This window comes from Microtus oregoni, unplaced genomic scaffold, assembly GCF_018167655.1.
Source record: "Microtus oregoni isolate MIOR12 unplaced genomic scaffold, Mior012 000008F_ref0000371, whole genome shotgun sequence".
Classification (NCBI taxonomy): Eukaryota; Metazoa; Chordata; class Mammalia; order Rodentia; family Cricetidae; genus Microtus; species Microtus oregoni.
The window spans coordinates 2,603,912-2,628,185 of NW_024543067.1; the positions used below are offsets into that span (position 1 = coordinate 2,603,912).

Genomic DNA, 24,274 nt, shown 5'->3' on the forward strand with positions numbered 1-24,274 from the left:
GTCTGCTCCCGAGAAGAGAGCTGTGGAGTCTGAGCTCACTTCCTCTTCCTCCCAGCGTTCTGTTCTGTTTACTCCTCCCACCTATCTTCTAACCAATGAGGGCCAAGCAGTTTCTTTTATTTAACCAATGACCTTCCTCCATCAACACAACATTATTAGAACTTCTTCATCTCTATATTCTCATTATGAAGGAAGTCTCAAAAAAGCTGTATTGGCTAGGAAGCAAAACTGTGTTTCCCCAGTGACAATGAGCATAAAAAAGAAACAAAAGATAATGCCTTACCTACAAGATAATGTTTGTGTGACAAAAATCCCAAAACATACAATGTATCGAAAATATTTAATCTCTTTTAATAAATTTTACTCTTGTAGGTGTAACAGAAATACATTTCTAACATTATACATCAGGTGGCTATTGCATTTATTTAAAAATATTAAGCATTTATTATATTCCAGACTCTGTTATAAGTTGGATTATTGTAGGCTAAAGTAAAGTTCAATTATCAGGGAACGTATATGTGTGTTGAATCCAAATAATAAATAAGTGACTAAATAAAGGGAATACTGTATGTCATGTACCAATTAATATTCACTGTGCCTAGTCATCAAAGTGTACCTACAACAGACTATAAACTACCTTTAAGGGCTTTAAATAAATGTATTTCTTAAACAATTTTACCTATTATTTTCTAAATGTTTAAGAGCTTATTTTTTCCTGCTAGCTGTTACTAAAGTACTTTCAGCATCCTTGCATTTATGTAAAAGTGTATTTAACAACTGTCAGTATGTCTCATTTCTGCACTTATAATAAAAATGTAACTGTAAAAAAGCAACCAAAATATTTTAATATCTTTGAGTTTTCATGTGTCATTCGATCTTTATGTATTTTGTGTTTATATAAACACAACTTCCAATAGTGAGTCAATGGTCTAAATAATCATTTATGTTTCATCAGACAATTTCCTCCCAGCATGCTCTGAACAGTAGCCTTCACATCCTTGTTCCTCAGACTGTAGATGAGAGGGTTGAGCATGGGGGTCACGACCCCATAAAAAAAGGAGATGAGGACCTCAGTCAGACTTTGATGTCCTTCCCCAGCGGTGGCTTTTGACTTGGGCTTTGCATACATGAAGAAGATGCTACCATAGAATATAATCACCACTGTCAGGTGGGAAGAGCATGTGGAGAAGGCCTTCTGTTTTCCTTCAGAGGAAGGGATCCTCAGGATGGTGGCAATGATGAAAACGTAAGAGACGGCAATGACTATCAATGGAACAGCTAGAAAAAGCAGATTTGACCCTGCCATGCTAATCACATTGATTGAAATATCTCCACAAGCCAGTTTCAGAATGGCCAGAATTTCACACTCAAAGTGGTGAATGACATTGTTACTACAGAATGGTAAATGCACTGCCAGAGATGTCTGCACCAATGAGTCAACAGTCCCAGCAACCCAACATCCAACTGCCATGGGCACATAGGTACCCTTGCTCATGATGACAGGGTATCTCAGTGGGTAGCAGATGGCCAGAAAGCGGTCAAGTGCCATCGTGCCTAGCAGCACACATTCTGTGGCACCCATGGCAAAGGAGAAGAACATTTGGACCATGCACTCAGAGAAGGAAACTCTCTTCCTTCCTTTCAGAAAGCTGCCGAGAATGAGTGGGACAGAAGAGCTTGTGTAGCAGATGTCCAGGAAGGAAAGGTTGCAGAGGAAGAAGTACATGGGGGTGTGCAGGTACACGTCGTAGATGACTACTGAGATGAGGACTCCATTCCCAAGCAAGATCAGCAGGTACATGCACAAAACCAGCACAAATAAAACTTTCTGGAGCTCTGGGTGGTCAGAGAGCCCAACCAAGACAAATTCTGTCAACATGGAACCATTGGCTCCCTCCATATGAATATGTCTGTCCTCCAGCAGAACTCTGGGTATGAAAGAGAGAAATCTATGAATGAATTTATAAGAGCCACTTCATGAAATGAAAATATTCTTTGTTGTTGATGGTCTATATTTAGATGTCACAGTATAATGGGGGAAGACACTTTTTCTATGTGATCCATAATTAAGGATTTTTCATTTTAAAAAAATTTTAATTGAAAGAGAGTTACATCACTCCCTCATCCCTTTACTTCCTCCAGCCCTTCCCAGCTGCCCTTGCTCAAACTTTTATCATACCTCCTCAATCTCAAATTAATCGACTTTTTTCTTTGATTATTTGTGTTACTTATGTGTGTGTTTGATGTGTGCACAAATATATGTTAATACTATCTGCTGAGTTCATTTTGTTGCTTATGTGTTAAAGTTTCTCAGCACAGCCGGGAGGTGGTGGCGCACGCCTTTAACCAGCACTCGGGAGGCAGAGACAGGCAGATCTCTGTGAGTTCAAGGCCAGCCTGGTCTACAAGAGCTAGTTCCACTACAGAAACCAAAAGCTACAGAGAAACCCTGTCTCAAAAAATTAAAAAAAAAAAAAAAAAAAAAAGTTTCTCAGCACAATTCTGGGCCTTGAATGAGGAATGACTACTTAAGTTTTCTCCAATAAGAAAGTCAATCTTTAGATCCCAAACAGTTTATTGCTCTTTCTTCAAGTTGTGGTTTAACTGCTTGGGAATGAGTTTAAAATAGCCTGGATTTGGTGCACAAATATTGGAAATTAATTGCCTATAATGCAGGTTTTGTCTCAAGTTTGTTGTAGTTATTAATAGATACTAACCAAATAAACTAGTGGGTTTTAGTGTCATCTTCTCTTTCTTTTCATTATTACTGTTTAAGTTTATGAATTTGTTCCATTTTCTGTCACCCAGGCTGGAAACCAGGAAGTATCTTTGCTGACTTACTAATTGTTCAGAGTCAACATCTTAAAGGAATACTGTAGTACAGAATCTGCAAAGTGTTCCAACCTGATCATCTAAACAGACAGACATATCAGATAAACACAAGTCAGGGTCAGGTAGAACATTAGTAGTAGGAAGCACCAGTTTACTTGAAAGCCATTTCTGCCTTAAAGTTGGAAGAGGGAGGGGCAATGAGATGGCTCAGTGGTGCCTGGCATCAAGTCTGACACACCCAGAACACACAGGGCAGAAGTAGAGAACGACTCCTACAAGAGTTTCTCTGGCCTCTACAAGGACACGGTGGCACACATGTTTGTGTGCCTACACACTTAAAGGAAAACAACAGAAGAATCAGTACAGGATCTGGTGTCCGGCCCTGGGAGCCCATCCTAGTGAAGTTTTTTGAGAAATCTGGCTTGATAAAACTGATCATGACATTGCCTGTTGTCCAAAAATGCAGACGACAGGTCAGATGTTCATGTTCTCTATAACGGCTCGGTCACATGGACCTTTAACTGCAAAAGTTTTCAGAAATTGGAAGCAAATGAAGCTAATATCTACAACAACATAAACAGATTACTGGAAAAACTGTCAAAAGTTATTTATGATTTATATATCAAAATAATACATGGGAATTAAAGTAGTATTTTACCAGAATTTGTTTAATTTTAGAGATAAATCTAAAGAAGTAGTGAGTTTGAGGAGAAAATATTAAGGATCAGAGAATATAAGTTAGGAGAGGAGGCTTTTAAAATAACATGGAGAATACTTCATAGAGTAGAAAATAAAACACAGAGAAAAAGCACAGATCACAAAGGCACAGACAGGTAAGAGCATGTGCAACAAGTAAAAAAGACATGATTACAGGGAGCATGTTTAAGGAGCCCTAATAAAATTTTAGATTTAGTGGAAGAGTGGATTGTAAATGTAAAAATGGGGAAACTTGACCACTATGCCATAAAAAATAAATAATGGATTGAAGGAGAAAAAAACATTAAAAATATTAAATCAAAAGTTGTCTAGGAACTATGTTTTTAGAAATGCAATTTGGAATCTAGCTAAAGAAAAAGTCATAGAGCGGAGGATTGCTCAGTAATAAGGGAGAATGAAAAGCAGCTCCCAGGATGAGTGGGAGGCAGCGTTTGCCCAAGAGCCTGTGGTCTAATCTGAGATAGAAGAACATGGCTATCTTAGTCTCAGAGTCACTAGGCTTCACTTAGTCAGGAGAAACTTTCTTCTTTTCACTTTCCGACCCCTGCTGGTGATAAACTGCCATGCTCATAGAGTATACAAAGAACAGACCCTGAAGAAGAATGAAGGGGTTGCTCTGCACTGACATTTCTGGGTTTTATGTAGAGTATGGCACCATGTTTTATAGCAAAACTTGTAAGCCATTTTGAATTTTTCTCTTTGGATTGCCAGTAAGCTCCATCAATAAATTACAGCTGGGCTGGGCTCTTCTTTCTTTAAAGAATCCATTTGAGTGTGTGAAGAGTTGGAGCACAATATGGGTGTTGGTAAAAGGACCACAGCAATGCTCTATGGTAAAGAATGTTTGTAGGAAACCATTTATTTCCCCCCAGAAAGTCTCTGGATTGCTCAATGAATAAGCTTAGACAGACTTCAAAGAGTGGGAGGAAGCTCTTAGATAAGGACCTATGACAGGATCCCATCACATGGTCCACATAAGCTGAGAGGCACATTCTTAGGTAATTGATGGAGGCCACTGTGTCCTTAGGGCACATAGAAAAGTGACAAAGGACAGCATTCTGGTGGGTAAGGAAAGGAATGCTGACTTGCACATTTGTGGGGTATATTGAAGGTAATTTTAAGAAATTATAATTTGTTCTTAAGGCAATTGGGAGCCAGTGAAGTTTGACCAGGGGACATTAAGTATGAAAGCACTAGGAATAGATTCATTGGGACCTTCTAAAGAGCTGTCCCTGTCGCATCAACACTTAACTGTCAGCATGCACTCTGCCCTCACTCTTCAGGGCAATCATGTCTTCTTTGGTGCATAGAGAATAGGACTCAAATCCATCTTGTTTAGATAATAGAGACACAGTTTGTTTTAGGTCAACTTGATACCAGAAAATTTAATTTTTCTAGAGAAAAAGACAATCTACCTATTACCTATGAGTTCTCAGCTCAATTCTAGAAATGCGGCCCAAGTGTATCTACTTAATTTCAGGCTAAAGCTTTGCTTGGTTCTTCAAAGCAAGGTCCTGGCTGATATTGAGTTATTAAAACCAACTAGTGTCATCCATTACAAAACTACCTCATTATCCCTGGGCTTTCTGGTCTCTATCACTTGTGAGTGCAAAAGTCACGTCTTCAGAAACCTGGAGAAGGAAAAAACCTATAGGTGAAGTTCAGGGCCTGGGCCCTGGGCATCATAGGAACCTAAGTCTTTTTTATTCAGGGCAATTCTATTCTTTCTTTTTTTCCTGTTAAAATAAAGGCTCTCCCTGTCTTCTTACTCAGTTCTAGCTCTACTGTCTCATGAGAAGGAGCAAGTCTATCAAGGTACTTCTCAGTGGGCAGAAAAATGACACTGGTTTTTATAAAGAGCCCCAGTGTCTACAAACTTCATAAGTTAACAGTGTGTGTGTGTGTGTGTGTGTGTGTGTGTGTGTGTGTGTGTAGAAGACCGTGACCACTGCTGTGTGTCAGGATGCTGAATTTCTAGTTTCCCCCAGCTTTGTGTGCTCACATATAACAGCAATAGAGGCTCATTAGCCTGTGCTAAGTTCTGATGTGATCACTTATGCTGAATTTATGGTAGACTGTAGGAATCTAAAACACATTTGATTCTTTCTTGGGTGATAATTAGGTTCAGCTAAGAGTCTCAGACACAAAGTAATGTTCCATGGTATAACAAAAATAAACAGAAATAAAGAGAGTTTAATTACAGTAATTCTGGCTCAGAAAAACCCAAAAAGTGTTTTTAAAAGAGCTAGTTTATGTTTATTCCTATATACAGAGGATTATATATAATATGAATCCATTAACATTCAGATATAAAAAATCATATTTTGTCATAATTTGAAACAAATACTCATTGTGATCTATATCTGTGATACATCTCATCTACTTAGAAATTGGTTTTCAGACATTGTGATCAGAAATATAATCAACTTGTTGTATTAGTGATTCATAAATTTAGAATAATTTTTTTCAGGAGATTATGCATATACTAACAGTGTTCAAGATACTTGGCTACTGAAGAAAAGAAATTATATCTGTTTCACAGTGTTACTATGTTCTAGGTTAGGGAGCCAAGGAACTAATCTGATTGCTGGAAAAGTAGGTGATAAAACAAAATGAATACTTTCAAGACGGCAAAAATTATGCTGGAAAAGAAATTAAACTTGAGTTTAGAATAAACAAAGACTTTTTTGTCTGCCCTTTTCTTTAAATGACATCAATTCTTACCAAAAGCTTTCCTGTGGATGATATCCAGTGTTCTGAAATGCAAATCTCTATGACACCAAGTGAAGGAAGCTCCATATGTGAGGGAAAAAAAAATAGATGTTTAAACTTAAAGAATCTTTACTGATAGCTTATCCACAACTTCAAACTCAGAATTACAAAACAAAAAGACAGAATACGATGTGGCCTGAGCCTGAAGAGTAGTTCGCTTTCCTGGTTAGTGTCAGGTCAGGCCCTTAATGGCTGCTGTACATCATGTTCTAAAAGCATCCTTCTTCATTCTTGGAACTGTTGAGATGCAGGGACAAAGGAGAGAACCAGACAGCAAGGGGCTCTCCCGTTACTTGCTTCAGGTTTCTACTTACCTGTAGTCTATTATCAGGTAAAAATCAACAGACGATTGCTCAAAGATTCGGGCTGAATCTTAGAAAACTATATAAAAAAATGGTCCAGAGTTTCTTGAGGGTCTTTGTTATGCTCTAAATATTTGTTTACGTTTTAAGCTTCAGAAACATCTTCCAAAGGGCCAGACGTTAGCACATGAAGACAATTTAAATCATTATGGGTGAGCCTGGGAGGGATCATATATTTATAGCAAAGTTAAAAATATAGACATGGAGAGCTAAAAAAACTTTCCAATTCTCCAGGGAGAATGTTGCCAGACTCAATTATTTCTTGTAATGAGTATATTCTTGTGATAGGTATTCAAATGCAGAGATACTGTCATACATAATATTGGAAGTATTGAAAGATTTTAATGCTTGTAGACCTTAAGCAGAAAATCTCATGTATTATTCTAAATTTACCTTAAAAAATATCACAAGATTAGTAATATCACTATACTGATATGTGTAGTCCTTTCAAGTATTTAACCAGTGTTCTCAGAACAGTCTGGTGAGTTACAGAATCTTTTCTGAGATGCGGAATTGGGCTCTCTTGCTGATGGTTATGCAGCATGTACAAGAAAAAAAGTTTTAGATTCAGCTGCTGTCCGCATGTAGTCATGAGCCTCACTGTATCATCTCTCACTGAGAATCAGACTACAATGTAAAGCCCGCCTCATCCACTGCAGACAGAACTCCACAAGCCCAATTTAAAAACCTGAAAAGTAGGAATGAACCATTCGAAAGGGATGATTGGTAAATATAATTAGAAAGAGATTCACAGGGTCATGTTCCACAACTCATCATCTGGAACTCATCACTGCAATCAACAAAAGTTGGGCTTAATAAAAATAAAAAAAAATTGATGTTCCAATAAGCATTACAAATTCTCCATATTTTTATAAAAAATATCCCCAATATCTCTGTTGTACCGATCTGCTCTTATCTTCATCTGTGTTAAATTTGATCACAGGATGAATTGTGAGAGCTACTTTATCAACTTTCCTTCATCCAACATGACAAGATATGTATTATTTAATATTGCTTTTAACCTATTCCTTGTTTTCAGTAAAAGATTACCGCAATACTGCATGAAGTATTTTTGGTCAGGAACACGAAAGAGCACATAAGTACTATTAAAGTTACACACTCAGTTTGGACTGTAAATGCTAAAGAGTGTCAGGGGAATCCAAGAATTGGTAAGGTTGGTTACGTTGCTCACTTAAAGTCAGGTTAAACTTAGGCTGAGATCAAAGTAGAACAGCTGGTGAAGTAGATAACCAAGTAACCTTAAATGATCCTAAGCCGTTTTTTTTTTTAATTTATTTATTTATTAAGGATTTCTGCCTCGTCCCCACAACCGCTTCCCATTTCCCTCCCCCTCCCCCGATCAAGTCCCCCCCCCCCCTCATCTGCTCCCTAAGCCGTTTTATTAACGTGAGAGCAAAGCCTGGGAAAAGGGAATTCTCTTTGAACCAAAGTTATTTTCATTAATACTGAATTCTTACAGTTTTCCCAGATTTGCTTCAGGTTGAATGATTGAGATCGTTCTTCAAGATTTTTGCAATTAACCTTTCTTTTTATTTTTGGCCTTTGTCATTTTTTTGCTGAATACATCTTTTTTCATGCTGATCTTTTGATTTTATTGACAGATCACTGACATTGCTTGTCTGACACACTTATATGTCTCACAGTTTATGCTTTCTTTGGTTTGTATTTTTTGTTGAAAATATATTTTCTTTCATATATTATACTCTGATTTTAGCTTCTCCTCCCCCTTCCACATCATCTCCACTTTCACACTTCTTTCTTTCTTTTAAAGAAAAGAGGCCTCTTAATAATTAGTATTAAGTATTTATATTAACAATTATTATATAATAATGTTAATAATTAATATAGTTTATCAGTGCTGCTTACTATTGTATTTATTACTGATTCATCATCATCATTATTATAAAATAAAAACATATGAACCAGAACAGCGTAAAACAAACAAAAAAGGCAAAAGAAAACATCAAGAAACACACACACAGATGCAACTATATCCATGTTCATAAGCACAGAAAACTCAAAAAAACAAAGTTAGAAATCATAATAAATAAGCAAAAGATCTGTAAGTTTTTTTTTTTAAAAAAAAGGATTCAGACAAAGCATTACAAGATAAAAGAAAAAAGGAACCTCCCAAAATACCACTGAGTTCATTTTCTGTTGGTCATCGATTGCAGAATACGGAGCCAGGCTCATATGTAGTTTGTATACCCAGGGAGTCTCCATACCCAGTGAGAATTCAACGGACAAAACTAATGGTTGTTGATTGTTTTTGTTTTTTTACTCTTTTGGCTCTTTGGGAGGACACCACCCAGCTCCCCAATAATCACACGAAAACTTATTCTTTCTTATGAATGTCCGGCTTTAGCTTAGCTTGTTTCTACCCAGCTTTGCTTAACTTAAATTATTCCTTCTACCTTTTGTCTCTGGGCTTTTACCTTTCTCTATTTCTGCATATCTTTTCTTTCCTTCTTATTTTATGTCTGCCCATGTGGCTGGTTGCTGCCCCTTCTTTTCTTCCTCCTCGATCTTCACTTTTTTTCCTTCTATTTTTCTTTCTGCCTGCCAGAATCACCTATCATTTCTCCCACTGAGCTGCTGGTCACTTTGCTCTTTATTAAACAATCAGGTGTTGTAGACAGGCAAAGTAACACAGCCTCTCAGAGTTAAACAAATGCAACATAAAAGAATGCCACACATCTTTGCTTCATTAAACAAATGTTCCACAGCATAAACAAGTGTAACAGATCTTCAACTAATTCTAAAACAACTATTTTCCCTTTTGCAAGCAGTAATTGACTGGAGATAGCTTAGGGAGAGGGGCATGCATCCACTTCCCCTCTATGCCCTGGAATCCATCTGGCTTAGGCCTCTTAAAGTCCTATGCATGCTTCCATAGTCTGTGATTTCATGTGTGTGCCAGTCTTATTGTGTCTAGAAGGCCTTGTCTCCTTAGTGTCTTCCATCCCCACTGGCTCTTATAATCTTTCTGCCTCTTCTTAAACAGAGAACCCTGAGTCCTGAGGGGAAGTATTTGATAGAGACATCTCATTTAGGACTGAGTACCCTAAGGACTCTCACTCTCTGCCCAATGTCCATTTATGAATCTTTGCATTTGTTTCCATCTACTGCAGGAGAAAGCTTCTCTGATAATGGCTGAGCAAAACACAGACCTGTGGTGTTGCAGAATGTCATTAGGAGTATTTTGTTGTTGCATTTATTTAGCATAACAGTAGTGTTTGGTTTTTCCCTAGGTCTTTGGGATATCAGGTTCTTGGTCACCCAACCCGCATCAGGTATAGGTTCCATCACATGGGATGGTCCTTAATTCCAGGCATAGAACACTTGTGGAGTATGTGGCTGCAAGCAACCTTTCAATGTGTATTTCTTTCTGATGGTTTCAAATGTTTTCCCCATTGAGTGAAATTTTAGTGAATGCAAACATTATTATATGTCTTTTCAAATTTGCATCTGTATGATGACTCTGTTCCCTTAAGTCTCAACCATGGAACAGAGAGTTCTTTTTAAAATTCTAACCTTTTCTAAATGATTACTAAATGCGTGTCATATTTTCCCCATTATTTATTCATCAAATACTTTAGACACCTCTTTATGCCAGGCACCTTGATCATCTTTGAGATGAACTTGAACATAATGGGTAGAAAAAAATGTAGGTTTATAAATTTTAAATACAAACTTGAGGAGCACCCTGCTATAGCATAACATATCTCCCTATATCTGTAATTCAATTCTTTTATGCTCAATACTGTATCATTATCAGTTTTTGCAAACCATCAAATTCCTAGGGAAGACATAATTTATAGCAGAATGATAGCATCCCATTTCATTTATATTTCACTTTTGTCTAATATCTGATCTGTTTAAATAATGGGTCTTGTTATGCTTTCTCATCTTTAATAATGTTATATTTAATATAATTTACTATATAAAGGGAATCCTTCTATTTTACTTATTTAAAATATATTCTCATTCACCTCAGTCATCAATTACAAAAGTGCAAAGAAAAGTAATTATTCTAGAAAAATATTCAAATTTGAAATGATGGGTATCAGAGGCAGATATTATCTTACAATGTGTCACTTTGATTCCTGTAAGATGACAGAAACATACATGGATAACGACTAATGCTCACCATCTTCTGCTCTCCCAACACACTGATGGTCAAAGTACTTTATGAGGTAAGATGAGTTACATTATGATAACCATAACCGCCATAGTGCTCTTTGCTTTCTGTTGTATTTACAGTTGTGTATATAACCTTCATATTTCTCTCTGGGAATCAAAGTATAGATACACTCTGCTCTCATAACAGTTTAACAAAATTTATATTCTATTTTAGGGTTTAGCTTGTTTTAGCCTCTAGTTCTGTTCCTTGTATTGCTGGAGATTTATCTTAAGAATGAGAGATTTGAGAGGACCCCCACTGTGCATTCTGCTTTGCCCTACTGGTTAGCCTGACTCTACAGGAGCAAAGCATCTCTGTTGCTAGAGAGAGGGAAGGACAAAGTTAGTCAGAGTTGGTTGAGCCAGGTTGGTCAAGCACCACCTCTACAGCTGCCCATAATTCACTAGACATTTCTGAGACTCAGTTTCCATTTTTGGTCATGGAAAGGAAGAATGTAGAAATTTTTATCAGATATTATGAACTTGAGAATAAATAAAGAGAAGTATTTGATGAAACCGTGGGCAGGAGGTCTCAATTAATGAGCTAACTGTTCCTCCAGCTATAGGGAGATTACAAACATGTATCTCTGCAAAAGAGAATGGCTGTGGAGTTGCATTTCATAAGCGAGTCTTCTAATTTCTTGACCTGTGGCTTAGCAGACACTACTAAGCTCTTTAGTCATAAAAATGTGTATTATAAGTATCTCACAAGCCAGCTATATAAACATTTTAAAAAGAACTATCCTGATTGTTGCTCCAGGACAGTCAACGTTGGTAGATTTGTACATAAACAAATGATTGAATGGTTTTGCCTAAAGTTGGTGCCATACCATCAATTGTTTTTGCCAATAAAACAGATGTGTCAATCATTCTACTTCAACAGGGAACAAAATATCCATTGGGCTGGGCAGTGGTGGCACATGCCTTTAATCCCAGCACTCGGAAGGCAGAGGCAGGTGGATCTCTGTGAGTTTGAAGCCAACATGGTCTACAAGAGCTAAATCTAGTTCTAGGACAGGCTCCAGTGTTACAGAGAAACACTGTCTTGAAAAACAAAAACAAAACAAAACAAAAACAAAAAAGCATAGAAAAGGTATCAAAATGAATCACTGCTACTAAAATGTAGAATGGATTCCTTGCTAAGTTGGGGGAAATATAGATTATTTCCTTGTTTGAGGATGTGTGCCATTTTGGGTGGGTTTGGGGGTTTCAAAGGCCTACACCAGGATCTCTCTCTCTCTCTCTCTCTCTCTCTCTCTCTCTCTCTCTCTTTCTCTCTCTCTCTCAAGCTCTCAAGCTCTCACAGCAACTCCTCTAGTGCCACACCAGTATGCTCTCCACCATGATGATAATGGACTATCACAGAAACTGTAAGACAGACCCCAACTAAACATTTCTCCATATAAGAGTTGCTTTAACAATTTGACCATGGTGTCTCTTCACAGCTAGAAGAGTGACTAGGATCATATCTTGGGTTACCAGTGGAGTCTCCTTTGTATTCCCATAATTTTCTCTGATTCATGCAAATATTGGAAGAAAAATAATATCCCACTCCAAAAGTTGGGCTCATTTTGTTCAAAGCAACTCCACCATTAAAAAAGAAACAATAATTGTATAGACTCTACATTGACTTCTAGGAACAAAAATTAGCTGTTTTCATGATTTAATGTGTTCTCAGTATCATAAGTTGAAATATTTACATAGCTTTATAATTAGTGCATTTGGGTGTAACAGACTGGATAGAAAGTGAGGGATAAAGCTTTAATCCCATATGACTAGACAAAAGGCAGTATTATATATTCCTTTTTTCACCAATCACTCTGACTCTGTTTGTATTGGAATACATCTAATTTATACTATTATTTATTTTGTTTTGTTTTCAAGTTTTAAAATGTCTTTTGATGAAACTGCATAGAGCTTGGCATGATTTTCACAGAGTACTGAGCACACTTTGAGATCTTCCCACGCGATGACCTCCCATAACTCTTTCTTGTTTCATTCTATGAATGGACTCAGTCTCCTAGGAATCCTCCCCACCGATTCCCTCCAGAAAACTTTTGAAGGGGAAGAATGATGTTAAAGTTGCCCGTTCACCTTAACAAGCTTGACTTTAGACTACTAACAGGCACATGGGATCCTACCCTTATGCAACTTACTTGTACCTTTGAATCAGATAGAAGTAGGTCAGTAAACTTATAATGATGTCCTCTGAGATGTGGTTCTGAGTTCAGGTGAGAAAATACTGACTGTGCTCTGTACTCCTGGGGGAGGGGATTACCAGGCTATGAGATAACTAGCAGAAAGGAAATGAAGACTTCCTATGTTGGCTGTCTCTTTGAAGGCACCTTGTTTTACAAGGTTAAGGGTTACAGAACAGAAAATTGGGAAATCTTAACAGATCTTTTTTTAATCAATTTTTATTGAACTCTACATTTTACTCTGCTCTCCTCCCTGTCTCTCTCCTCCCCTTCAACCCTCTCTAACGGTCCTCATGCTCCCAATTTATTCAAGAGATCTTGTCTTTTTCTACTTCCCATGTAAATTAGATCTATGGAAGTCGCTCTAAGTGTCCTCATTGTTGTCTACATTCTCTGGGATTGTGGTTTATAGGCTGGTTTTCTTTGCTTTATGTTTAAAAACTACCTATGAGTGAGTACATGTGATAATTGTCTTTCTGTGTTGGGATTACCTCACTCAAAGTAATGTTTTCTAGCTCCATCCATTTTCCTGAAAAATTCAAGATGTCATTTTTTTCTGATGTATAGTACGCCATCATGTAAATGTACCACATTTTCCTTATCCATTCTTTGATCAAGCAGCATTTAGATTGTTTCCAGGTTCTGGCTATGACAAACAATGCTGCTATAGTTGAGCATAATTGAGCATCCTTTGGATATATATACCCAAAGGTGGTATTACTGGGTCTTGAGAAAGGTTGCTTCCTAATTTTCTGAGAAATCGCCACACTGACATCCAAAGGGGGCTGTACCAGCTTGCCTTCCCACCAGCAATGCAGAAGTGTTCCCTTTTCCCCACAACCTCTCCAGCATAAGTTGTCATCAGTGTTTTTGATCTTGGCCATTCTTACAGGTGTAAGATGGGATCTAAGAGTTGTTTTGATTTACATTTTTATGATGATTAAGGATGTTGAACATTTCCATTAACAGATATTTTGTCAATGAAAAAATATTAAGGGACATAGTGGGGTAATGTGTGTATGAATTTTGGGGTTTATTTAGTAGTATTCTAGTCCTAACTAGACTAGAATTTAGTAGTATTTAGTCCTAACTAAACTGTTTCCAACTATGTGACCTAGGGTACTACATTTAATTTTGGAAAAATGCATGCATTGTATAGATCAAACATGCATCTATTTCAGATTTTATTAAGACTGGCTGTTCTTCAGCATCGTGTTTAATGCTTCTCTGAGTTACACAAAGTATTTGTCACCAAAGTGGTTGTTCCACTTTTAAGTAGTGTGCAGCATGAATATGAACATAATAATAAACATGGCAATAAATTCTAACTGGTTGCTTAAAGACTCTTTTTATATTTTTCTTATCTGAAATTTTTAATTTCCATACAATTATATGTAAGACATTCTTCATACCTTCCTACCGTCTTTAATTTCCATATAGTTACATGTGAGACATTCTCTATACTTCCCTACTATCATTTTTTGCCTGGTGTCCCCTGTCATTCATCTTTGTTCCCTATGAAAGTTCAGTCCCTACTTTAGGTCACATATATATGCACATATAGTCTTATATATCTGTATATAATCTAGGAATTATAACTAAGAAAAAGAATGCTTGTCTTTCTGAAACTGACGTAACTTTTTCCCTGTGATTATCCACCTTTCTTCAAACATCCTCTTTACAATCAATAAAGAAAATCCCATTGTATGTATGCATATATGCATGCATACAATATTTTTCTTATTTTTTGCTGTGGAACATCTAGTTTGGTTCTATAGCACAGCTATTGTGAATAGTACTGAATTAACCACTGATGAAGACTCTATCATACAGTTTAGAGTCCCACTGATCCTGTGACAACCATGTACTCACCACGAGGAGTCCCTAACCTGCCCCAGTAGAGACATTCCTGAATGTATTGAATCATAATGTCCCTTATCTATGATAATATTTATGTTATCTTTGATATCAATATCTACAATTTTCTCTTTGTCATTGGGATATTTCCTTTTAGGCATTCTGAGTGCCTTCATTTTGTGCTCTTGACTCAACATGTCTATGCCTCACTTATAACCCATAGTAAGACTCCCGCCTCCTCCTGTTAATAATTGTACTTCTCTTCCTAAAGTGTAAGGAAGTAAGAAATGGCTGCCTTTATTTTTTTCACACACTGAAAAGTCATGATGTGTAATATTTACACAAAGAATCATGTTATCTGAAGCATCAAAAAGAGTGCCCAGAATCATAATGCTGCTTGTTTGCCTTCGTCCTGGGAATCCAGAGTTACCCTTAGCAACTGAACTCCTCTAAATCTCCTGCTCTGCGTTTGTTTAATCAAAGTTCCTCTGAGATGATGGAAGGTTGTTGAAGTACGGAGCAGCGGGCTGTGTCCCGCCACCCGGCTAGCTTTACCCAAAATAATTACACGGAAACTGTATTCTTTTAAACACTGCCTGACCCATTAGTTTCAGTTTCTTATTGGCTAGCTTTTACATATTGATCTAACCCATTTCTATTAATCTGTGTAGCCCACGAGCTGGCTTACCAGGAATGATCTTAACCTGCGTCTGTCTGGAGTGGGAGAATCATGGCGACTCCCTGACTCAGCTTCTTTCTCCCAGCATTCCGTTCTGTTTACTCCGCCTACCTAAGGGTTGGCCTATCAAATGGGTCTAGGCAGTTTCTTTATTAATAAGAAATCACTCCCACATCATTTCCCCTTTTTCTGTTTAAACAAAAAAGAAAGGCTTTAACTTTAACATAGTAAAATTACATATAGCAAAACAGTTATCAAGCAAGAATTACAGTTATAATATTTATATCTATTTTATCTTTTATCATAACTAAGGAAAACTATAACTATCTATTCATTCTTCAACTCCATCAAAGACTCCAGAAGGATATAATACCACCTAAGTAAACAAGGAATAAGAAAACTCTAGAAATGACAGAGACATCTTGCTGCCTGGACAGTCACCCAAAGTTCTTTTGTACGGTTGGGGCATCCATCTTCAGCCTTCAGGCCCATAGTATCCAGCAGACATTTTCATGAAGCAGGAAATTCCAAAGACAGTTCAGTCACTTTCTGCTGTATCCTGCAGAATGTTTCGCAGACTCTTTCATGAGTCAGGAACCCCAAAAGACCGTGTCACCTTAAGGCAAGTTCAGCAGTCCTCTCTCTGTGGGTTCTCTGGGTCCATTTTATGCAACAGTCCAGGCAAGAGCAGTTTCTTGCCCAAATGGCTATCAAACTCCATAAGGATCCTCTTCGATGCCCATCTTCTTCTTGAAGTAGATTGGTGCCGCCAGGAGCAGAGTGTCTCATTGTCATGAAAAGTTCTAAGTTATTAAAACATTAAATGCCATATTCTGCAGTCTTTGAAAGATATGAAGAATGTCTATCTAACTGAAATGTATCTCTATATATCTAGAAAATCTAACTAACATGACTACAAGCTTGACTATTATTGATGATTAACCATTAACCTATATTTCTTAATTATACATTACATTTTTAAATGAACTACACAATCACAATACCTTAATCAAGATCAGAAATACATATACATATAACAAAATTGACTGTAAAATCCACACCAATGCAAATTACTCATACCTATATCATTTCCCCCTTTAAATGTAAAAGAACATTTACAAACAATATTTTGGGAACATGGGCGCAGTTTTTTCTTTCCAAACTGCTTCCTGCTGAATGGGGGCGCTGTTAATCAGATCATTTAGGGTGTAACCTGTGTGCCAGGTTTATCTCAGTTGGCAGTTGAGTGAAGTAATTTTTTGAGGGTGTTCACAGGAACTTTTCGGGAGGTCGTGGTCTATCATACCATATCGGGATAGATGCAATCCACAGGGTCTGGTCCTCTGTGAAAACAAAAGAAGACCCTTTCCAAAGCATCATATCCTTAGACCCAAATTCTGAAGTCATACCCTCATGATATCCGTTTTGGTTCCACTTGGCAGCCCATAGAATGAAATGTCTCTCTGTACTTAGCTCCTTTACAGTCAAAAATTTTAAAGAAAACATAATGTACATAATCCAGACTCTCTGTGAATTTTCCATTTTTACGTGGCTTATTTTTCTTTATTTCTTTTAATCTCTTAACTATCTGTACTCTGTCTCTTTAAAGACTTTACCCTTTTTTTTTAAAACCATTAACTTTATTCTCTATATTCTTTTCTTCTCTCTCTCAAGCCTACGTACACTCATCCAACACTGTGGTCTTTTATGTCTGAATCTGTTTTATTGTGAATCTGTAACATTTTTTTTACTATCCAGGAGCATTTTTTAAAATGTTAAGCAGTTCTTAAAAACTTAAGTTGCGCCATGTACAGGTAATACGGTACCACCTGTGTCCTGCCCAGTTGAAACCTTAAATGCGCTGTTTTTATGGTAATTACGGTAGTTTTTGCCTGAGACCATCACAGTTCAGCATGGCAGAGCTGAGCCAAGCCGCTCCTGCCTCAGAGCCATTTGGTGCCTCTGAGCCACACACAGTTTCAGGCACACAGCAGTCCACATTGCCATCAAGCAAGCCGTAGAGCTTTACTCCAAATGTTCCATTTAAAAGCTCTGTCTCCCACAGGAGCCAGACAGAGATCGCAATGGCGGCATAGCCCAGAAAGCCGGCATTTTAAAACAGCCAGTTTTTTTTCCTGCTGGTGAGTCAGGACAATTTCTTTGCGGCAGGCAACCCACAAACAGCAAAAAGCTGTCTTAAATTCTCTCTCTCTCCTTTTTAAGTCCTCTCAGGTTTTACGTGGAGTTTATTAGCACGTTGGGTACCACTCTGTTGAAGTACGGAGCAGCGGGCTGTGTCCCGCCACCCGGCTAGCTTTACCCAAAATAATTACACGGAAACTGTATTCTTTTAAACACTGCCTGACCCATTAGTTTCAGTTTCTTATTGGCTAGCTTTTACATATTGATCTAACCCATTTCTATTAATCTGTGTAGCCCACGAGCTGGCTTACCAGGAATGATCTTAACCTGCGTCTGTCTGGAGTGGGAGAATCATGGCGACTCCCTGACTCAGCTTCTTTCTCCCAGCATTCCGTTCTGTTTACTCCGCCTACCTAAGGGTTGGCCTATCAAATGGGTCTAGGCAGTTTCTTTATTAATAAGAAATCACTCCCACATCAGAAGGTATACATGACATAGATTGAGAAAGCAGTGTGTTTAATACTCAAAATAAATGAGAACGTTTAAGGTGCAGAAAGAAAGTTCATTTGAATGGAATTTTTGTTTGTTTGTTTGTTTGTTTGTTTTTTGCAAGACAGGGATTCTCTGTAGCATTGGAGCCTGTCTTGGAACTTGCTCTTGTAGACTAGGCAGACCTTGAACTCACAGAGATCCACCTGCCTCTGCCTCCCAAGTGCTTGATTTAAAGGAATGTACCACCACCACCTGGCTTACATTGCCTCTTAAGGGGAATGTAAGCAAGGCAAGTATGAAGGCAAGCATCTTGTCTACAAAGTTTAAAACTGTACATTCAGTCTTAACATAAGGTGAGGTGTGGGGTTACTTCTTGCCTGTGCTTTCATTCAGCTAACATCCTTAGGTGAGAGTTTACCTCCTAGTACCTACTGTAGAGCTGGATTTATGGATAAGTAATGTGTAAATTTGGCTTTGTCATGGAATATATTTTTTCCTCCATCTATGGTGATTGAAGTTTTGCTAGGTATAATAGTCTGAGCTTGCATCCATGATCTCTTAGAGTCTGCAGCATACCTGACAAGGACCTTCTGGCTTTCAGAGTTTTCATTGAGATGTAGGGTGTACTTCTGATGGGTCTGCCTTTAAATGTTGCTTGGCCTTTTTCCTTTGCAGCTCTTAATATTCTTTCATTAGTCTGTATGTTTAGTGTTTTGGTTATTTTATAGCCATGGAACTTTCTTCTCTGGTTCAGTCTGTTTGGTGTTCTGTAAGTTTCTTGTACCTTCACAGGCACATCCTTCTTTGGGTTGGGAAAGTTTTCTTCGATGATTTTGTTGAATATATTTTCTGTGCCTTTAGTTGAACATCCTCTTCATCTTCTATCATTATTATTCTTCGTTTTAGTCTTTTTATGGTGTCCAAGATTTCCTGGATGTTCTGTGCTAAGGATTTGTTGTATTTAACACTTTTGATAGATTAATCTAATTACTCTATCGTATCTTCAACTCCAAAGATTCTCTCTTCCATTTCTTATATTCTGTTGGTTATGTTTGCATCTGTACTTCCTGCTCATTTGCCCAGATTTTCCATTTCCAGAATTCCCTCAGTTTGTGTTTTCTTTATTGCCTCTGTTTCAGCTTTCAAGTCTTGCACTGTTTGAGTTGTTTCCTTCACCATTTGATTGGTTTTTCTTGGGTTTCTTAAAGAGATTTATTTATTTCAGTTTCTGTTTATCTTTTCCTCCATTTCTTTAAGGGAATTATTCATTTCCTCCTTAAGGGTCCCTATCATCTTCATAATGTTCTATTGAAGGTCTTTTCTCTCTGCTTCTTCTGAGTTAGAATGTCCAGGTCTTCCTGTTGTAGGACTACTAGCTTCTAGTAGTGCCATATTGGTCTTTCTGTAGTTGGATATGTTCCTACATTACTGTCTGTCCATCTATTCCTCCAGCGGGTGCAGGGGACATCCCCGTGGACACCTGGGATCCCCTCTAGAGCCAAGTCTCTTGCCAACCCTAAAATGGCTCCCTTAATGTAGATATCTTCTTCTCTGCTCCTATATCCACCCTTCCTCCATCTCCACTCTCCTGCTCCCCCAAGCTCTCACCAGTCTTTCCATTCTCCCTTCCCTCTCCCCGTCTCCCCTTCCCCCAACTTCACCCTCACCCCTACCTCCAGGAGGAGCAGTATTTTTTAGCACTGACTAAGGATGGCTCCCTCAGGGAAAGTGGGATCTTTATTGATCAGCTGGGCGCTAGTTCACAGGACCCCACTGTCCAACAAATAAGCATAGTTTTCATTTTTGATCACCATATTTAATCCTAATCTCACAAATCGAGTTCATTGAAGAATTTGGCTCAACATCTTTGTCCACTCAACCACAAATGGCAAGTTTTCTCGGTTACCAGCCCTGTGTAACTGTGTTGCGGCTTTCATCAGAGTGGATGATTCTGAAATGCAGGGCAAGATGAGGTCTTTCTTCCAGCCTGTACTCAGCTCTAAATACAAGAGGTGTATTCTGCTACAGTGTCACCTAACGTTAAGAAGCTACAACACAGGATGCATTATTAGAATTACTTTATCTCTATATTTTAATTATCAATAAAGTCTCAGAAAAACTATCCTTGCTAGAAAGCAAAACCGTGCTCTCCCCCTCAGTGGCAATGAGCTTAACAAAAAAAGCAAAATGTAATGCCTTAGCCACAAAATAAATGTTTCTGTGAAAAAATGCTAACACATACAATACCTTTAAAATACTTAATCTTATCAACATTTAACATTTATTATATTCCAGACCCTGTTATGAGTTGGGTTGTTGTACGTTAAAGAACGGAATAGTTTTATCATCAGGGAGTTTACAGGTATGTTGAATAAAAATAATAAAGAAATGAGCAAATAAAGCAAATATCTTATATCATGTATCAATTAATATTTACTATGCCTACTCATCAACAGTGTACCTACAATGGACTATAAACTGCCTTAAGGACTTTAAATGTGTTTCTTAAATCATTTTCTAAATTTGAAGAGTTTACTGTGGGGAGCCGTTCCCACATACTCCATTGCAAGATGACGCTGACCATCATCACCACCACTGTAATCAAGCCAGTGCACATGTGCATGGTAAATGACAGTTTACCTTGTCAAGCCAGTGCGCATGCACATAGTAACTTTCCATCCCTTGTTCTCTGCCTCTCCCGTGGCGTCATAGGGTTTGACAGGCTGCAGCCAGTCAGAGTTTGACACGGCCGAGGCGAGGACTGTTAAGCTATATAAGGGCCGGGTTTTCGACCCTTGAGGTCTTCGCTCTGTAAGCTTATGCTCTCCCTCTCAAGACGCATAAAGCTTTTCTGCAGAAGAATCCTGAATGTGCCACGTCGTTCTTGCTGGCCAGACAGTAGCGCGGGACAGTTTACTTTTCCTTGCTATTTGTTCCAAAATGTTTTCAGCATTCTTGCATTTCTGTAACAGTGTACTTAACAAATGACAGTATGTCTCTGAAGGCGTAAGTCACAAACAATGCCACAATAGTTTGGAATTATGATTAATAGGGTGGTATTTATTTAAAGGGGAAAAAAACTTACATATTACTGTCCCATGCAACAGCCCTCTACACAACCAGGAAGGGAGTCTAGTCCCCAGCGGAGCAGGAAGTGAAGAGAGAGAGGAGAGGGAAGTGGCCACTTTTTTAAAGGGAGAGAGACCACGCCCCAATGGGCTGGTATCTCAGCAGCAATAGGCTGGAGGAGTGGGAGGACCTCCCGCAACACCTCCCCCTTTTGTTTAAATAAGAGAGTTCTAAACCTACTATGAAATTATATACAATAAGTACAAATATCCTATTCTAACTATCTTGGTCTTGTATAATAAATAACTTGGCCAAGTCATGAGAGAAAGTAACTACATTTATATAGTCTTCAACCCCATCGAAGATCTGAGAAGGGAAATAATGTTACCTGGGTAATTAGGAAGTTCAGTAAAACAACTTCCAAAACATGCAACAAATCACAGAGACAACTAGCTACCTGGGCAATCACCCAAAGTCACATTAGCAGCATTGAAGCAACCAACTTTGGCTAAGGCCTAACATAACTGACATACCATTTTCTAAGGCAAGCAACTTTTCAAAACTATCTTACCCTGTCTTGGCAGGATATGACAGTCCTGTTTTATCCATTGATGCACGCTCTGTATCTTTGTCAGTCATTGAGATATGGGCATTTCTTTGCCCAAAGGCCAGTTCTGCCAAAAAAGAAAGGCTCCAGGTGGAGTGTCTTTGGTGCTCAACATTCTCTCGGGAATAGAGTGGTGTTGCCAGGAGCAATTGTGTCTCACTACCACAAAACTCTGAGTTAGATTAAAGGCCATTTTCTACAGCACTTTGAAGAAGTTGAAGATTATCTATCTATACTGAGTATAATCTCTATATATCTAAAGAACCTGATTAGTCCAATTATAAATGACAAACTTAGATGACTATTAATCTATATAATTCTCAATATCTATCTAACTTAAAGACTAAGAAAATAAACGACTGTGAAACAAATGAGGACAATGACCTCCAAATATAAACAATGTACAAATATACATTTCAGTAGGTAAATATATATCAATACACAAATATTATATAAGTATCTTAATCAGAGGTAGAAATGTACACTGCAATATGGTAAATATATACAATATATATATATCAATACAATATATGTCAATACATAAAAAATGTTTTAAACAGAGGTAGAAACATGCATGCATACAATAGTCAATATAATTTAACTTCGTATCAATATACAAGAATCTATACCAATATATTTGTCTAAAAAGCAGTAACTCACAATTACAAATCTATTATCCCATCATCCCTCTTTTTTTTCTTTTTTTCAAAATGATCCCTGAGCTTATAAAATTCCTCCCCCAAGCCTCAATCATATACTAATTATAATCAACCCCTAAATGATGTCCCTAAACCCAAGGGCAAACTTTACTGGGAGAGGGGACGTCGTCCTCTAGAATTACTTCCAGCTGTCGTGGGGGCGGCGTTCTTTCTGGGGGATCCTGTGAAAGTAAAATGATGGTTAAATTTCAAAATCAATGTCTTTTAAAATTGCAAATAGTCTCTGAGTATTTTGTGCAGGTCTGGCCAAAATGTTGTATAAGATGTGCACCATTTCAGCTAACGAAGTTGGAACTGTCTTGTGCAGCTGGTACCCAAAGCAGGTCTTGTAGTAGCGCTATCAGTATCATGACGTCATATCAACCAGGTTGAGTTGTTGTTATGGGTCCCCATCTTCTTCCTGGAAACTTCAAATGTCACTTCAGGAAAAACTCATTGTTCATTGTGAAAAACTTAAACATTAATCATATAGACATATATGTATATATTCACTGAAAGGCATGATAGATATATTCAATGAAAAGTATGACAGATATGAAGAAAAGCAAAGATGTTTTCTAAACTCATATTTCTTTCTGTCCCATATCATGGCTCTTGACATGAGACAGAAACTCCAGAAACTCTGGGTTTTTCTCTTATTAACAGGCTTGGAATTGGAGAGGGACTGAACCAGAGTCCAACTTCAAAACCAGCTTTATAAATTTAGAAATATGGTTTAATATTACTTACACAACCCATTCAGTTTTCTTGATATTTCTTATTGGGCAGGTATTTTTCCATCTGTCAGTATCCAAACATCCAGGATCCCTTGAATTTTTCAAAGATGAGTGTTTTCCTGTGGAGATAGGAACAGAAACCTGCCCCCATTCTATATGTTTTTCTTACCACCTGTATGTGGATGAGTTGTCATTTCTCCTTTCCAAGAGGTTTCTCCTCTTCAGATAGAAACTTTATTAATTTTGATGGTATCCACAAATTTTCTTCTCCTGTGGAAACAAGAGCAAAACACCTTCCCCAACTTGGCCCGTCTCCTGGCTTCCATTGAGAGGTCAGCACATCTTTGAAATAAATCGGTTGATTTAGTTCAGCAGACTTTTCCATTATCCAATGTCTTTCTGCTGCTGTCGTTCCTTTCTCATTAGCGTTAAGAAAATTCAAGGTTAATAAAGCATTATGTAATCTATTTCTGGGGGTATTTTCAGTCCCTTTCTGTTTGTTCAGCATATCCTTTATAGTACGATTTGATCTTTCTATAACTGCCTGACCTGTAGGATTATTTGGTATACCTGTAATGTGTTTTATATTATAATAATCAAAAAAGTGTTTCTTTTTCTTTGATACATATGCTGGACCATTATCTGTCTTTATTTGTGCAGGTATACCCATGATGGCCATAACTTCCAATAAAGGTGTGATTACTGAATCAGCCTTTTCTGAGCTCAGGGCAGTAGCCCATTGAAAACCTGAATACGTGTCTATGGTATGGTGTACATATTTTAATTTACCAAATTCCATAAAGTGGAACACATCCATCTGCCAGATTTCATTTCTCTTAGTACCCTTTGGGTTACTCCCTGCAGGCAACGGTGTTTGATTATAGAAAGAACAAGTAGGACATTTCTTTA

The 24,274-nt window shown here is 37.8% G+C and overlaps 1 protein-coding gene across 1 annotated transcript; it reads right to left on the bottom strand.

Annotated features, from left to right (window-relative positions):
• Positions 1-937: 937 nt before the first annotated feature.
• On the bottom strand, positions 938-1,900 carry LOC121451656 (olfactory receptor 13C8-like). The gene has a single exon (XM_041657354.1). The coding sequence runs from the start codon at positions 1,898-1,900 to the stop codon at positions 938-940; it is 963 nt and encodes a 320-aa protein (XP_041513288.1).
• Between the last annotated feature and the right edge of the window lie 22,374 nt (positions 1,901-24,274).

Bases quoted from the DNA above. Each gene is read 5' to 3' on its own strand.
- LOC121451656 (XM_041657354.1), bottom strand. From the start codon at position 1,900: ATGGAGGGAGCCAATGGTTCCATGTTGACAGAATTTGTCTTGGTTGGG.